The following is an 18,466-nucleotide window of genomic DNA, read 5'->3' on the forward strand; positions in this document are numbered from 1 at the left end:
GCCCCTTCGCCAGGACGTCCTCAGGAAAACTTGAGCACCCCTTTCAATTATGCCCCTCTATGGCACATCACCTACTAAACAGGGGTAGCCAAAAATAGGTTCATTGCGCTCCTCTCTCATCAAAAAAGGAGGCACATTTTTCATGGATTCAGATAACATTATGGGTCTAGCATGTGCTACCAAGTAATATAGGTAGAAAATAATTTGAGAATACCGTGAAAAAAATATTTGAATCTACACTTCTATTTTATGAAGTCAAGTTGTTTAACTGTCTTTATGCAACAGGCTCCTACAATAATCTCTAGCAGTACTTCCACACAAAATTATCAAGGAAGGTGCAACTATGTGCATGTACTCTAATGTGGGTATATAAAATAAAATAAACAGATATACAACAGGTCCACCCCAATGCGGACTCTGGGAACACCTACAAGTAGACCTGTAAACCACTTAGGTCTTATACAATTTTTACTAAACATAAACATCTTTAAAAATGTGTGGATGTATATGCATGTTTAAGAACACACGCACAACGTTGTAAAGCCATTTCTACGTGTAAAATGAACTCACATACAGAGAATACTTTATTAAATTATCTTCAAAGTGGTTAAAAGGAAAAAATAAACGTTTTTCAAAATTACAAGAAGCGCAATCAGGGTTTGCATTTACAGGTCCCCAAAACAGTACATTTGGGAACGTAACAGTGCACGTGCAAGTTTATGAATGAATCCCTGCGTAAATCTGAGCGTAATTGCGCAGGAGCAAAAGGCTGACAGACTCTACTGGATACACTCAAAACCTATCGCAAACCAACAGAGGCAGGACTGGAGTTCTCTCGTTAGGGATTTTCAAGGACGGGTCCTGCACCCTTCCTTCAGGCTACTCCCAAAGAAACCCCAATACGAGGACGTTAAAGAGGTCGAAGCCAGCCCAATGCATCAACATCTTCAAACGCAGTGAGACTGAGGCAACCGGAGGTGCAGAAACTCTACAATAAGTTAACCCCTCCTTACGTCCGGCATCTCTCTCTCACCCCGCTCCGAGCGTTCACTTTCATTCTTAAACCTTGCTTCATCCTCGCTCCCCACATCCTATCTTCGAACCTATAACGAAGCCACCCAAAGTACACTGCCTACAACTAAACCCTGGAGCTTTCCCTTTTTCGTCCCCCCCCTTCACTTCTGACGCAACTTTCTTCTTTCTCCCGTGCCACATCCCGTCCTCCTTGACGTAACTTCCTGTTTCCGGCGGGGCGGGGACGCGGCAGAGGGAAAGCTCCGGGGCCGCAGCAGGTAACCTGTGTAAATTACCGCTGGTGCCGGCGACCTCAAAAAACAAGTTTGAAGGTAGAACCAGTGGCGTTTGAGAACGAGGGAGAGACATGGTGGACCGCGGTCGTGGTAGGGGAGTGGAGGGTGAGATACCGGACCGTGGACGGGGAGGAGAGGGGGGAGAGATATGCTGACCAGAGTGAAAGAAACGCCAGGCTGTGGGAAATGGGGGTCCCGGTTACCTGCGTGTGTGTGTGAGCGCAGGCAAATGCGCGTGACTTGGTAGTTCTTTAAAGGTTCTTAAAAAGAGGCGGGATCCATCAGTCGTGATGAAAGCGTTGATGGTTAATGTCTTTTACGAGCAGGTCTAAAAAGTAAAAACATATTTTTAAGAAGTTAAGTTTCCAGGGTTTAAATTGGTCCTTCAGTGAAGTTGACAGAACGCAAAAGGACAAATACAGCATGTATCCAAGGCTATGTGTACTTTTGTGCCTGTCCTGTCACTAAAGTTTAAAGCATTATTTTATATTACCAAATTCTTTAAGTCGAGTTTTTATGTGTCTGTAACGCTATCTTAAACGTCTTTTACGGTATGGTAGAACGGACTTTAGTTTTGCTATTTGGCGCAGATAGGGAAGAATACAGTCGTATGTGGATTCAGCTGATATACAACCAACAGAAAGCTGTTCGTTATATTCAAATTCTCAAGCTGTGTATGATCTCTCGTTTTGTAAGTTTCTATTTTTGAAGAAGCTTTCACATTCAACTGAGATTTGTAGAAAATAAAATCTCATCGGAGACTCGTCAACTAGAATATAAGCCTGAAGTATCAGTGTTATAGTTCAGTGATGGTATAAAATGAATATGATTGTACAAGGCTTTGTGGTTTATCTGTATAATTCAAATGTAAATTGTTTATTATCTATACAGTTGCCCCATATGTAGGATAGTTAGAAGCCCATGTACCAACTTGAGGGATTTCCCTCAGGTTACCAACTTCATTCACTTGCAACTTTGTTATCCATGTAAATAGTACTGGATAGCATACTTGAAATGTATAACCTCATTGGGTTAGTTCATTAACTCACCAGAAGCTACACGACATAGCAGCTTGTTCATTTTGATTTTAAATACACTCGTGTAGCAGGGTCCTTGTGAAAGTTTACTATTTGCAAAGTGTTGAACTTGCAAATCCTTTTTGCAGAGGGAGCTTGAAAGTTACACAGATACAATTCTTATGTGTCCTTTTGCACAAGCTCCGCTTGTGAAAATATTTTGCAAGTTACTACTTCAGCATCCCATGGTGCTTTTTCATTTCAGTAAATGAATGAGATTTTTACATGAGTATACATATCAGGAGTAACATCTAGATGTCTTCTGATATGTTTATGGGGCCCTTTTACAAAGTCGCGGAAGGCTTTACATGCGTGCAGCGTGCTCCAAAACGAGACTACTGCCAGGCTACTGCGCCCCCACTTGGCGTTAATTTCAGATTTGGTGTGTAACCATACCGTTGGGACTAATTATTTTTTAATTTCCTATCACACGTGGCATTTCCATCGTTAATTGTCAGTTGCTGAGTGCCAGCTGGTCACCGTGTGTGTGGTGTGTGTCATGCGTGTAGTGCTTGAGCCCTTACTGCTAGATGAATGGGTGGTGTTAGGGCTCAGATCGTAAATAGGTGCATGCTGGTTTCAGTTTTACCGCAGGCCCTTTTCCCGGCCCATTGAAAAAAAAAAAAAGCTCTTTTCCCAGATGCGGTGAAAACTGGCCTAGCACGTGACAAAAACATGTGCCCACACTACCACAGGCCACTTTTTGTCCCGGCTTAGAAAAAGACCCCTGTATTTGTTAAATTCTTGATATACTTCCTTTCTGTGGTAACAACCAAAGCAGTTTCCATTTTTGCTATATGTAGGCGTTTTCTCTATTCCTAGTGAGTTCACAATCTATTTATATCTTAATAAATTATGGTGCAAGATATATTTTTTTAATGTGGCATTTTATGTTTAAAGAAAAAGCAGTCGTAGAAAAAGATTTTTTAAAAAAAGCATTGTGCCAATATTTGTCTTCAAAAGATTAAGGGTCTCTTTTACTGAAGCTTAGCGCATGCTAATGGAAATTAGCATGTGTTAAGGCACATAAGTTTGAAATAACATATACTAAATGCTGAGCATCCTAAGTTTTAGTAAAAGAGCCACTAATTTTCCTTCCATGCTCTTTACAATATACTGGGACTCCACAATAGTAGTATTTTGCATCAGGGTAGAATATTATTTTAAGCCGTTATTGGTGAATAAGTTAAATATCTTTTCTTCACTGATTTTTTTTTTCAAAGTTTTGAGTAGTTACAAAAGTTAAAGGTGAGCTCAAATTTGCAGTGTTATTGCTTGGATATGAACTATGGTATCGTGTAATACCACAAATTACATGAATGAGATTCTTTTCCATGAAACCTGTGTTGATCATTTTTACCATAGTTAAAATGAGAAAAATGCTTTACTACATTAGTCTGAAACTGGGGAACACCTTTTTGTACATCTGACCCCATGTCAATTGATTTTTGTTTTTTCAAAAATCCCTTATGATCTGGAAGGAAGCAATGAGGCATATTTTCAAAGCACTTAGCCTTCCAAAGTTCCATAGAAACCTATGGAACTTTGGAAGGCTAAGTGCTTTGAAAATATGCCTCAATGTCAATTATTTTAAAAATGACTGAGTTTTTGAGATGGCATTAAATCTTGCAGTATGTATAGTTTTTCATGGTTCAAAAAGAACTTTTTTTTTTCTAATGCTTGAGCATATGTTGTAATCATATATTGCCAGTGAGTTCCTAAACCTGAAACTTTTATTTTATTTGAGCTTTTGTTATGTAAAAATTCCTTCTAATTTTTTTTTGTCTTTTAGCTTTTGGATCATCCATTTTAAAAGTGCTTGTCTTTAACTCCAGTCATGGAAAAAACATACAGCACTCTTCGAAAGACCTCCCACTTTTTGCGCAACCAGGTATTTAAAAATGATCCTTTTTTAAAAATGTAAGACATACTTAATATTGTCCAATAAATATACATAGGTTTTTACTGGAAATGGTAAATTGTACTCTGCTAACATAGGTTTAGAAAGGAGATTGGTATACTAAAGATTCTTTCTTAAAAAGCTGATCTAATTCTGATCTAGCATATCTTTGGTAATATTTTGTAGTTGAATATTTGTAACTTTAAGTACAAGTTCTTTTTTTTCTACAGTCTAGCTATGTGGCGATTCATAACATTGATATTGTATGATGAATTTTGTCTTAGGGAAGTGACCAAATTATTTGGTTATTTTTAGCATAACAACAGAAATGAACTGGATACAGAAGAAAGTAGGTCACGCTCACAGAAAATGCCTCTAAGAGACAAGTGTTGTCAGACTGACCACCATCACCATGGCTGCTGTGAACCAGGTAGAGCTGATCTATTTTTTCACTTAAAAGAAAAATTGGCTTTATTTTCAATAGAACAGGTAAAATAAGATATTTTTATTGCATTCAAATTATTTTTAATTTCATCTTTTAATAAGGTTTTTTTTTAATCTTACAAATGTTAGTTTTCATTAGTTCTAGAAGATTTTATTACATCTGTTCATTCATAACCCCCCCACTCCCCCGCTTCACAAACTGTTCAAAGTGGTGTACAAAGGAAATAATAAAATACAAACATCATAAAAGGAGAAAGTAGGTCTGCCGTTTTTTTTTTCTTTCCCAAAATGCTGGCTGCTGTGTTTTTTTGATACCCAGATATACAGTACTTGGCTGTACTCGGATACCAGTGCTGAATGTCTGGGCATTTGATGGCCACTGGAAGCTATCCAGGTACTGCTGATATTCAGTGCTGGAACCCAGATAGCTATCTGGGCAGGTTAGGACAGCTGTTTCTCTGACCTCATTTGCCTGGATAGTTATCTGGGTACCAGTGCTAAGTATTGGCAGTGCTCGGGTAACTTCTGGCTCCTGGTGCAGACCTGACACTACCCTGTATTTTGAGCAGCACTATCCCCCAAATTCTGTATTTGGTGTGCCGAGTAGTGTGCGTAAATTTATGCGTTTGGCTAATGTATATGCACTACTAAATTAAGTAGTGAACCAATTGGTCTTGACAATTGGCCGATTAAGCATAATTGGAATTTATGCTCACTTCTTTTTAGGCATATTCTAAAAAGAGGTGTGTTAAATCCCACGTGCATAGCCAAAAAGGGAGTGTGGGCGGGGCCATCAATCACATCTATGCATGTGGTTATAGAATGTGGGGGAAGTACAACTAGATTTAGGCATAGACATTTACACCAGCTTTTCACTGACGTAAATGGCTGCTCCTAAATCTATTCTATAAATTGTATCTATTATAGAATACTGCTAGGCACGTGAATTTTACTCGCCATATATAGAATCTGGCCCTCTCTGGGTAAGTGGTGTTGAATATCCAGTGATGACCCAGTAAACTGGACTTATCCACGTAGGAAGGATTTGGCACCCGAGAAGCGTCGGTGCTGGGAGGACCGCTCCCTCTCCATACAGGAGGGGCCGATGTGTCGGCCTCTCAGCAGTTCAGTTCCTGCTCCCGGGCCTCAGGTGACTCTGACACCGACTGCTTCACCGGCCCCACAGCCTTCTCCATGGTGGCTCTCGATGAGCGCATACGGGCCTTGCTTTCAGAGCTACTGGAAGGACTACTGCGCCAATCTGCTTCGGCGTCGGGGGGTGCTTGTGCCTGCCGTGCCATCTGCTCCAGCTGAGTCTGGCCCTCCACTTCGTTTCTGCTTGCGGCTCCGGTATTGGCGGCCACCCAGGTCGACTCCCCATCGACGTCAGTGGAGGAAGCTTCGCTGTAGTCCATGCGGGTGTTGGTCCCCCGGCATCGCCTTAAGGGACCACGGGTCTTCGGCGTCGAGGCGGGTTCAGTCTCGGAGGTCACTGAGGGAAGTGCTTTCTGACACCGAGGAGGAGCGCTCGTGGGAGTCCGAGGAAGATCCCAGGTACTTCCTTTGGGATTCCCTCTGAACCTTCCCCTCCACCTGAAAGGAGACTGTCTCCTCCGGAGAGCCTCTCCTTCTCCTCTATTGTATGGGAAATTGAGCATGCCATTCCATTCCCCATTGGAGAATGAGCCCAGGGCTCAGATGCTCGAGGTGCTGGACTATTCCTATCCACTTAAAAAGGCAGTAACAGCCCCTTTGCATAAGGTACTCAGTGAAGTCCTTATGCAAAACTGGGCGTGCCCTCTGTCTGGTCCCGTGATCCCTAAGAAGACAGACTCCCAGTATCGGATCCACGGTGAACCTGGGTTGATGAGATCTCAGTTACCCCATAACTCCATGGTGGTGGACTCCGCTTTCAAAAGGGCCAAGAGTACTAGAGACTATGCTTCGGCACCCTCAGGTAGAGAAACTAGCACTTTGGACTCTTTTTGGAGGAAGATGTATCAGGCGGCTATGCTCGCTGCCCGTATTCAGTTGTACCAGCTCTTCATGAGCATCCACTTGTGGAACTCGTTGCGGCAACTGTCTAGTTTGGTTGATGCCCTCCCTCTGGAGCAGGCCGAACCTTTTCACTAGGTGGTTAGGCAGCAGATGGCATGTTGTAAATTCCTGGCCAGGGGCACATATGACACCTTTGATGTAGCATCCAGGATCTCTGCTCAAGGTATAGTGATGCACAGACTGTCATGGCTGCATGTCTCTGACCTAGACCATTCGGTCCAGCAGAGGATTGCGGATTTTCCTTGCCAGGGGATAACATTTTCGAAGAGAAGGTGGAAGATCTGGTTGACCAGATCAAAAAGCACACATGCTATGGCTTCTCTCTCCCGCCGGACGCCTTCTGCTTCCACCTCCTCATCTAGGAGATATTTTGGTGGGACGTAGAGTGCTCCCTATTTCTACTCTAGGTGTAGGTACACTCCCGTGTCTCGCCAGCCTACTCAGGCTCAGCCCCAGCGCTCTTGTTCTCGTCAACAGCATGTTCCCAAGGCCCCAACTGCTCCCCTGCAAAAGCAAGAGATGGGCTTTTGACTGGCTCCATGAAAGCATAGCCGCAATACAATTGTCCATACTGGATGACTTGCTGGTTAGAGGGAGGTTAAAATTTTTTCACAAAAGGTGGTCTCTTGTAACCTCTTGTAGGTTCTTCAAATTGTCCGGTTAGGATACATCCTCAATCTGGAATCCAAATCTCCAAATTGCCCACGGGGAGTTCATTCGTACAGCTCTCAGCCCAGGCAGGTACTTGCAGAGGAACTCTCCGCCTTCTCAAGGCCCATGCAGTCGAGCCCGTTCCACCAGGGGCAGAAGGGCTGAGATTCCATTCCAGGTACTTCCTTGTGCAAAAGAAAACAAGGGGGATGCATCCCATCCTAGACCTAAAGGCCCTGAACAAATTCCTGGTCCAAGAAAAGTTCAGGATGATTTCCCTGGGCACCCTCCTTCCCATGATTCAGGAAAACGATTGACTATGCTCTTTGGTCTTAAAGGATGCTTACACACACATCCTGATACTTCCGGATCATATGCAGAACAAATGTCTAAATTCTACACTTTTCTAATATTATGTATTATATCACTGAGAAACAATCATAGACTCCCTCATTAATAAGAAGTTCTTAGATTTTCCAAAACTCAAAGAGTTTTTGATCTGTGCAGAAGTGGAATGAGTAGGCATTTTTTTTTTGTTATATTTGTACCCCGCACTTTCCCACTCATGGCAGGCTCAATGCGGCTTACATGGGGCAATGGAGGGTTAAGTGACTTGCCCAGAGTCACAAGGAGCTGCCTGTGCCTGAAGTGGGAATCAAACTCAGTTCCTCAGTTCCCCAGGACCAATGTCCATCACCCTAACCACTAGGCTACTCCTCCACTCCATTCCATTTAGTGAATTTGCTAGAATTCTTTTTAAAAATTAGAGTATCATCAGTGTATAGAGATGAAACACATTCAGAGAAGCATTTTTGATATGACGTCTAAATCTGATTTTGGATGTTTTGCAGAAAACATCCAAAAATCTAGCAGTGAACATGACCATTTTCAAACCAGAAAAACATCCAGCTTTTTGTTTCGGAAATGGCCACTTTTTGGATGTTTTTCTGTTTTGAATTTGAGCCCCTCACTGTCTCCATCTACAATCTCCTATATGTCTGCTGCTCACCTAATCACTGTTGCTAGAGGCTCAGTAGCTCAAAGAGTGGTGAGAAGGAAAGCCTTGTGTTGTGCTTCTGCGAGGAAAAGCAATTTGAGTGCTACCCATTAATCAGTACTGAGTCCTGTGCCTTTTTATAAATGGCCTTAATTTGCACCAAAAAATGTCCTCCAAATCCAAATTTTCTCTCCTTCCAACAGGAAAAGCCATTCTATTATGTGGGAAGCCTTCTTAGCGGATATTACAGCAGCTAGGATGTTAGACATTTGGGTGTAATGCATTAAGCTAATTAGGTATATAACATTATCTACCCATATCTACCCTTGAAAAAAAAAAAGAAACCTAGAAAACAATTGATCATGTTATATAGTAGTTGGAATATGATTTTCAGTGCATGCACATAGAAGCCTTGCAAGAGTCTTCTAGTCTGTATTTAACAAGGAAATTGCTCTGTAGTTGTAAAAAGATTTGGGGAGTTCACCTTTACCATGAATTCTATTAAATATTTCCACTGACAGGATGCAAATTGGTCAGACTTCTGGTCAGACATTGCCTGATAATAGTTCTCCAGGCAAAAAAATCTAGATCTACACTTTTAAAAACGTTTGTATGACTCCATCCGTTGAAGCCCAGGCTGGATCAGACAACTTGGGTAGGGATAGAGAATCCAGCCAATGCAAGATCAGTCAGACTTTCGACTAGCTGTGTTATTGGAAGCATAGAGTGTCATAAAAGCGAACAAGAATCCTCTGCTATCTGAGCTGAGGTTGAAAGGTTACCAATTTTGTTGTTCTTTTAATTGATTTTCCTCTTATGTAGTTGCCAGATCAAAAGTTTTGTTGGTTTGTTCTCTTTCTCATACATTTTTCATTGTGTCTGAGTTTCTTATAATTCTTCTAGTTATAGCACCTTTGTAATCTGCTGAGGTGGCTCACCAATCAGTGGTATTTCAAATGGAAATCAAATTTGAAACTTTCTTCCAAATCATTTTAAGAATTTTTGCCTGTTATGTTGAACTAAAATGATGAAGTATCCACTGTGGACTAGATTTTGTTTATGATGCCTAAAAAATTGGTGCAGAAAAAACATGCCTAGGCGTATTCTATAAACTAAATGCCTAAATTTAGGTGTAGTTTATAGAATTATTCCCAGGGCCCATTTCCTGCGACTATATTTAGTTGCAGCCGTTTACGCCAACTAAAACCTGGTGTAAATGTCAATGCCTAAATTAATGTGCAGAACGAGCATCTACTATAATAAAACTCACCCTCAACGTTCTGAAGACACTGACGTCACTGCAGCCACTCAGACACCGGTTCGTAAGTTCATGGTGGTGAAGCCACAACACTCACCATGTCTCCATGCCCCGCCCTTGCGTCAGACGTGATGACATCAAGGGCGGAACAATTACAAAACAACGAAAATGAACGAATGGGGAGGAGTAGGGAAACACGCTGCAGACTGCCTAACAAACAAAAGCGGCCGAGGTCGTGCCCAACCGAAGCCATCTCTCTCTGCCCATGTCTCCTAGCCCCGCCCTCACGTCAAACGTTATGATGTCGAGGGCGGAGACATGGCCAGAGATAGATCCCATCTGGCAACCCTGCGACGAACCCCACAGTGACCACCGACTAAAAACGTGCCAGCTACCCTCCAACCACCCCTCCACAAATGGCCCCGCCACAATCGCGGTTGTCGTTCGACAAAGTGGTGAGTTACAGGGGAGTGGGAGAGGAAAGAGAGGACGGCCTCGAACTCGGAGGGGACGAAAGGAGGGCGTGGGACTCGGAGGACAGAGAGGGAGACAGCGACGGAGGGAGGGGGGAACCCTTGCTAGCGCCCATTTCATTTCAGGCAGAAATGGGCCTTTTTAACTAGTATTCTATAACACTGCACGTAAATGCCAGGAACGCTCACAACCCACCCATGCCCTTCCCATTCTCATGCCCCCTTTTAAAATTGGTGTTTTAGAATTTACACGCATCACTTTATAGAATATTCTTGAAAAGTTGTACGTGTAAATTCTAATTAGCCAGTTAGTAGCAATGATTGCTTATTAGGTGGCAATTATTGGCACTGATTGGCTTGTTAAGCTAATTAAGTTGTGCCCACAAACCTGGTCATATTCTGTTTTGCATGCACAACTTAGGTGTGTATACCTCTAGTTTGATCAAAATAATTATGCTCACTTCAAACTAGGTTGATTTTAAAAACAGAAAAATAGCTGTCTTACTTTTGATCATTTTGTGAACTGCTAAGCAGATAAGAACATAAGAATAGCCGTACTGGTCAGACCAATGGTTCATCTAGCCCAGTATCCTGTTTCCAACTGTGGCCAATCTAGATCTTCTTCACTTCCTCGCCTATAACCATCTCTGACTTTGATTTTCTCCTGTTAGCTGTCCTTCATTTATTTCTCTGCCTCTCTATCTAAACATAACGTAAGAATAGCCATACTGGGTCGGACCAATGATCTATCTAGCTCAGTATCCTGTGGCCAACTGTATCCAATTCAGATCACAAGTACTTGGCAGAAACCAAAATAGTAGCAACATTCCATGCTATCAATCCCAGGGCAAGCAGTTGCTTTCCTATGATTATAAAAAAAAAAAAAATGTTGACAGGATAGCTTTTGAGGGTATGAATATGAGCAAATGGAGATGTACAGAGCTAGAAAAATACTTTTTGTCCCCCGAGTCATGACTAGTTGCTGCTAGCATCTCAGGCATTGCCTTCAGTGAAGCAACTGCTGGGCTTCATAGAGGAGCCAGAGTTAAGGCCCATGACATAAGTACATAAGTAATGCCATACTGGGAAAAGACCAAGGGTCCATCGAGCCCAGCATCTTGTCCACGACAGCGGCCAATCCAGGCCAAGGGCACCTGGCAAGCTTCCCAAACGTACAAACATTCTATACATGTTATTCCTGGAATTTTGGATTTTTCCAAGTCCGTTTAGTAGCGGTTTATGGACTTGTCCTTTAGGAAACCGTCCAACCCCTTTTTAAACTCTGCTAAGCTAACCGCCTTCACCACATTTTCCGGCAATGAATTCCAGAGTTTAATTACATGTTGGGTGAAGAAAAATTTTCTCCGATTTGTTTTAAATTTACTACACTGTAGTTTCATCGCATGCCCCCTAGTCCTAGTATTTTTGGAAAGCGTGAACAGTCGCTTCACATCCACCTGTTCCACTCCACTCATTATTTTATATACCTCTATCATGTCTCCCCTCAGCCGTCTCTTCTCCAAGCTGAATAGCCCTAGCCTCCTTAGTCTTTCTTCATAGGGAAGTCGTCCCATCCCCGCTATCATTTTAGTCGCCCTTCGCTGCACCTTTTCCAATTCTACTGTATCTTTCTTGAGATGCGGCGACCAGAATTGAACACAATACTCAAGGTGCGGTCGCACCATGGAGCGATACAACGGCATTATAACATCCTCACACCTGTTTTCCATACCTTTCCTAATAATACCCAACATTCTATTCGCTTTCCTAGCCGCAGCAGCACACTGAGCAGAAGGTTTCAGTGTGTTATCGTCGACGACACCCAGATCCCTTTCTTGGTCCGTAACTCCTAACGTGGAACCTTGCATGACGTAGCTATAATTCGGGTTCTTTTTTCCCACATGCATCACCTTGCACTTGCTCACATTAAACGTCATCTGCCATTTAGCCGCCCAGTCTCCCAGTCTCGTAAGGTCCTCTTGTAATTTTTCACAATCCTGTCGCGAGTTAACGACTTTGAATAACTTTGTGTCATCAGCAAATTTAATTAGCTCGCTAGTTACTCCCATCTCTAAATCATTTATAAATATATTAAAAAGCAGCGGTCCTAGCACAGACCCCTGAGGAACCCCACTAACTACCCTTCTCCATTGTGAATACTGCCCATTTAACCCCACTCTCTGTTTCCTATCTTTTAACCAGTTTTTAATCCACAATAGGACATTTCCTTCTATCCCATGACCCTCCAATTTCCTCTGAAGCCTTTCATGAGGTACCTTGTCAAACGCCTTTTGAAAATCCAGATACACAATATCAACCGGCTCCCCTTTGTCCACATGTTTGTTTACTCCTTCAAAGAATTGAAGTAAATTGGTCAGGCAAGATTTCCCCACACAAAAGCCGTGCTGACTCGGTCTCAGTAATCCATGTCCTCGGATGTGCTCTGTAATTTTGTTTTTATTAATAGCCTCTACCATTTTCCCCGGCACCGACGTCAGACTCACCGGTCTATAATTTCCCGGATCTCCCTTGGAGCCTTTTTTAAAAATGGGCGTTACATTGGCCACCCTCCAATCTTCCGGTACCACGCTCGATTTTAAGGATAAGTTGCATATCACTAGCAGTAGCTCCGCAAGCTCATTTTTCAGTTCTATCAGTACTCTAAGGTGAATACCATCCGGTCCAGGAGATTTGCTACTCTTCAGTTTGCCGAACTGCCCCATTACGTCTTTCAGGTTTACTACTACTACTACTACTTAGCATTTCTATAGCACTGCCAGGGTTACGCAGCGCTGTACAAGTTAATAGCTTCCTTCACCTCACTTTTCAACCAGGCCGGCTGTCTTTTGGAGTTCCGTCTTTCTTTTCTAATGCGCAGAATATGTATGGCCTGGGCCTCCAGGATGGTATTTTTGAACAGCGTCCACGCCTGTTGTACAGTTTTTACTCTCTCAGTTGCCCCCCTAAGTTTTTTTTTTTTTTTACCGTTCTTCTCATTTTATCATAGTCTCCTTTTTTAAAGTTAAACGCTAACGTATTTGACTTTCTGTGTACAGTTACTTCAAGGTCGATATCAAACCTGATCATATTATGGTCACTGTTAACAAGCGGCCCCAGTACCATAACGTCCCTCACCAGATCATGCGCTCCACTAAGGACCAAGTCTAGAATTTTTCCTTCTCTCGTTGGCTCCTGCACCAGTTGCTCCGTAAAGCTGTCCTTGATTTCATCAAGGAATTGTATCTCTGTAGCGTGTCCCGATGTTACATTTACCCAGTCTATATTTGGATAATTGAAGTCACCCATTATTATCACATTGCCCATTTTGTTCACGTCTCTGATTTCTTTTATCATTTCTGTGTCTACCTGCTCATCCTGGCGAGGCGGACGGTAGTACACTCCTTTCACCGTTTTTTTTCCCTTTTATACATGGAATTTCAACCCACAATGATTCAAAGGTGTGATTTGTGTTCTGCTGAATTTGTAATCTATCTGAGTCAAGGCTCTCGTTAATATACAATGCTACCCCTCCACCAGTCCGGTCCACCCTATCACTACGATATACTTTGTACCCCGGTATGACAGTGTCCCACTGGTTATTCTCCTTCCACCAGGTCTCAGTAATGCCTATTATATCCAATTTTTCATTTAGTGCAATATATTCCAACTCTCCCATCTTATTTCTTAGACTCCTAGCATTTGCATATAAACATTTCAGAGTATGTTTGTTGTTCTTATTTGCATGATGCTTAGTACCTGACACTATTGATTTGACATCTTTTGTCTGATCTTTAGTTGTAATGACAGCATAGGGCAGTCTCTCTGCCTACATGCCTGGTCTCTGGCATTGCATGGAGGTGTTGTAGATAAGGTGATGGTCTTCCTCTGAGGAACTAGAGGGAATATTTAAAAAAACAAAACAAAAAAACAAAACAAACAAAAGTGAAGGTAAAAGTTTAGCTAAGGACCCTAATTACTAATTATATGTATTTGCTATTGCTATGGGTGTCTCTAGCATTAGTATGCACTAAAAATGATAGCGCGCCTACAGTGTAGCTTAGTAAACGAGGGCATAAGACACTTGAAAGTGAGTTATAAAATAAATGGGCTTGGGGTGGGGGTGTGGGAGGCACCAAAAAGGAAAAATGGATCTGACCTGTACTTACATTTTTCAAAATATTTTTCAACTCCTGGAGAGTTATCCTTGAACTCAACTTTTTTTTTTTTTTTGTTTGAAAGTGGTTTAAAATAATTATTGCTAAGAAAGCAAATAGAATGTTAGGTATTATTAAGAAAGGAATGGAAAACAAAAATGAGAACTTTGTAATGTCTTTGTATCGGTCCATGGTTCGACCGCACCTTAAATATTGTGTTCAATTCTGATCACCCTGTCTCAAAAATGATATAGTGGAGTTAGAAAAGATGCAGAGAAGGGTGACGAAAATGATAAAGGGGATGGGACGACTTCCTTATGAGGAAAGGCTAAAGCAGCTAGGGCTCTTCAGCTTGGAAAAAAGACAGCTGAGGGGAGATATGATGAAGGTCTTTAAAATAATGAATGGAGTGGAATGGGTGTAGATGTTTGTTTACCCTTTCCAAAAATAATAGGACTAGGGGGCATGCAATGAAGCTACAAAGTAGTAATTTAAAACGAATCAGAGAAAATGTTTCTTCACTCAACGTGTAATTAAACTCTGGAATTCGTTGCCAGAGAATGTGGTAAAGGCGGTTAGCTTAGCAGGGTTTAAAAAGGTTTGGACAGCTTCCTAAAGGAAAAGTCCGTAGACCATTATTAAAATGGACTTGGGGAAAATCCACTGCCTATTTCTAGGATGAGCAGCATAAAATGTATTGTACTGTTTTGGGAAGCCCACCTTTTTGATGCTGCTTTTAACTCCTAACCATTACTCACTTGTTCAGTACCCTTATTTTATCGTCCCCACCTTAGTAATTCCATTTTACTCTTATTTGTCCTGTTTATCTGTCCTAATTAGATTGTAAGCTCTGTCGAGCAGGGACTGTCTCTTCATATTCAAGTGTACAGCGCTGCGTACGTCTAGTAGCGCTATAGAAATGGTAAGTAGTAGTAGTATTTGTGACCTGGATTGGCCATTGTTGGAAACAGGATTTTGGGCTTGATGGACCTTTGGTCTGCTTCAGTATGGCAATACTTTATGTACTTATAACTGGGCTCTGTCTTTGAGGTACCAAGGGAAAGATTCATCAATTCTGAAAGCAAGGTTGGGGGAATCAGTTTCTCTGCTCATCAGCTGAGTACCTCAGCTACTAGTCATACAGTATATTTTTAGTAAGTGTAGGGCAGTCTAATATTTCATTTCAGCATAAACATATTTTTAATACTTTGCAGCGCCTTCTCCATTGCTGTGCCCAGCTGCCATAATCTTATTGGGTCTGTTTGAAGAGCATGGTCAGACGTTGCCATCAGGTTGCTCACTTAAGGCAGGAACCCCTTTGGAAGCCAGTTTTGGATGTCTGTAGGGCTGTATAATTTTTTAAAAAACTTTTCTGCCAGTTTTTATACTTAAGATGATTTCTATATGTTAATTATATGTATATGTTATTTTTTAATATTTCATTTCTTAGTATTTTTGCTTTAGTATTTTGGCCTGTTAGTGGTTCCTGGTATCCTCTGTAGCTCAGCAAAATCACAATTTGGATGAGTCATCTAATTATCAAATATTGAATCTCTGTGGCTATGGCGAGAGCTTTCTCAGCAGTGAATGAGGGGTGGCAGTGCCTTCCTTCGTGTTTAGTGAATATACCATTTGTTGCATTGTCTACCATTTCCCAGTTTGATACATGTATTCTCTCTTTTAAGGTAGGTTTAATTTAATGCAGGCTCGGTATGAAATCTTACTCTTTTACATTCCTAATTTATCGAGAGACAGAAAATGCTGGCAGATAAAGACCATACAGCCTGTCCAGTCTGCCCATCTACGTTAATTTCTATGCTCTACAATACTTTCATTTTTCTTGGAGATCCTTTGTGCTTCTTCCATGCTTCCTTGAATTTAGATACTGTCCTTACCCCTATCACCTCTGTGGAGAGGCTGTTCCATGTATCTACCACCCTTGCCATAAAATGTTTCCTTAGATTACTATTACATCTACTTCCCCTTTACTCTCATCCTATGACTCCTTGTTCCAGAGCTTCCATTAATTGAAAGGTCTGCCTCCTGTACATTTATTCTACAGTTATTTAAATGTCTTTATTATAAATTTATTATATATTATATCTTTATTATATTTCTCCTTTCTTGCCTTTTTTCCAAAGTGTGCATATTTAGATACATGCTGCTTTTAACTCCTAACCCTTATTCACTTATTCAGAACCCTTATTTTATCATCCTCACTTTAATATTCCCTTATCTCTTGTTTGTCCTGTTTGTCCTAATTAGATTGTAAGCTCTGTCGAGTAAGGACTGTCTCTTCATGTTCAAATGTACAGCGCTGTGTAAGTCTAGTAGCGCTATAGAAATGATAAATAGTAGTAGTAAGATGACCAATTGCTTTAATAGCTGCTGTCTGGTTTGACTCCATCCTGTATATATACTTTTGAAAGTGTGGTCTCTAGAGCTGCACGCAGTATTCCAAGTGAGATCTCACCAAAAACTTATACAGAGGCACCATCATCTCCTTTTTCTTACTGGTCATTTCTTTTCCTATGCACATGAGTATCCTTCTAGCTTTTGTCTTCACCTTTTCTACCTATTTGGTAACCATAAGATTGACAGATATGATTGCCCCCAGATCCTGCTCTTCTTTTGCGCACAGACGTGGAGGGGCATTTTCGATCTGATGTCTAAGTCCGATTTTGGATATTTTGCACAAAACATCCAAAATCCGAATAGGAAAGAAGGTCATTTTCAAAAAAGAAAAAGTCTTTAAAAAAAATACTGTTTTGAACAAGGGTTTTGAACAAGGTTTTGTGATTTGGATGTTTTGTTTTTTGGTCCATTTTTGGAAAAAAATACCCGAATAGGTGCAAAAAGTAGAGATTCATGCCATTGGGATGTAGGAGGAGCCAGCATTTTTAGTAGACTGGTCCCCCAAATATCCCAGGAGAGCAGGAGGGCACCCTAGAGGGCACTTATAAAAAAGCTCCCAGGGAAGCTGCACTACTTGGAGGCTGAAGAGAACCAAGATACCGGCATGATAGGTTGGCTGTTTGGAGTGTCTTGGGGTTTTTTTTTTTTTTACTGCTGAATAGTTTTCTTTCTTACCTGATTCTGAGCATGCAGAAGAGAAAGACAAGCTGAAAGGACTTCCCCTTCTGAAGCAAGAGTCGCCTGTCTCTCGACAAACCTGTATAATAGCCTTTCTTTCTTCTTCACCAATATTGGGCGTTTCTGCTACCGGGACAGGGAAGAGTCCCAGATTGGAGAGCATGTTTTTGTTCAGCCCAGCGGAGCCAGCAACCCATTCTGTTCCGCAAGCTGATATCTGGTTAGCATTGACTCTTCACCCTGGAAGAAGCGGGTTGGAGGATTCAACGGGGAAGCAAACATCACCATTGGAAGCGTTGGGGAAGACTGCTGCTGTCAGTTTAAGCCCACAGCATTTTCCAGAGGTGATCCAGCGACTCCCGGACATGGCATCAGTGGAAGCTACGGAGGAACGTATTTCCACATCTTATACTTCTGGTGAAGTTGCACTTTGTGCTACTGCTCTTGAGCCATTGGTGAGACTACAGGAGAGATCACTGGATTCAGTATGGACAGCCCTTGAAACCCTGTATAAGATTTGCACTTGGCTGGAAGCTGAGGTGACCAAGTTACAGAAGAATAAAGCTCAGTTTGCAGGAGATAGACTGTTGCTTTATCTGTAAGGTGGAAAATCTGGAAAATTCAGTGAGAAATGTAAACCTAAGAATGCTTAATTTTCCATATTCAAGATTCATTTCACCCAGGGACATGTTTCATAGATTTTTAAAGGAGACTTTTAAGTTTCTGGAGAATTCTTTCCCACCTGTTCAAAAACTATACTATATCCTGACTATTCCATCAGTCAGAAGTGTAGGGAAAGGAGGAGGAGCAGCTTTTACAGAATGTATCATCAGATAGCTTGGCTCTTTCTACATTGATTGAGCAGATGGTGGAAGAAATTAAAACAAGAGTTACACTCCTGGTTTCATTTCTGTTTTTACAAGACAAAGATGCCTTATTGAAGTTGTACCTTCAGGAAGCTCAACCCACATGTCTAGGTGGAAAAGTTCAGATTTTTCCCAGTGTTTTCAAAATGGACCTAGGAAAGGAGGAAGAAGTTTATAGGACTGAGA

General features: G+C 41.6%; 1 protein-coding gene across 3 annotated transcripts in view; it reads left to right on the forward strand.

Annotated features, from left to right (window-relative positions):
• Positions 1-1,259: 1,259 nt before the first annotated feature.
• The window catches only part of ZNF800 (zinc finger protein 800), a 122,703-nt gene continuing 105,496 nt past the window's right edge, over positions 1,260-18,466 (forward strand). For 2 of the 3 annotated variants that reach the window (XR_003943559.1, XM_030216130.1), the window contains exons 1-3: positions 1,279-1,346; positions 4,179-4,277; positions 4,602-4,716. Coding sequence is in view for 2 of the 3 variants with exons in the window: in XM_030216130.1 (XP_030071990.1) it covers positions 4,224-4,277; positions 4,602-4,716 (169 nt within the window). In the remaining variant the exon portion in view is untranslated. Of the gene's footprint in view, positions 1,347-4,178; positions 4,278-4,601; positions 4,717-18,466 lie in introns of all 3 variants that reach the window. The other variant, XM_030216131.1, reaches the window with a different exon arrangement.

Source organism: Microcaecilia unicolor, chromosome 10 (genome assembly GCF_901765095.1).
Source record: "Microcaecilia unicolor chromosome 10, aMicUni1.1, whole genome shotgun sequence".
NCBI classification, from domain to species: domain Eukaryota; kingdom Metazoa; phylum Chordata; class Amphibia; order Gymnophiona; family Siphonopidae; genus Microcaecilia; species Microcaecilia unicolor.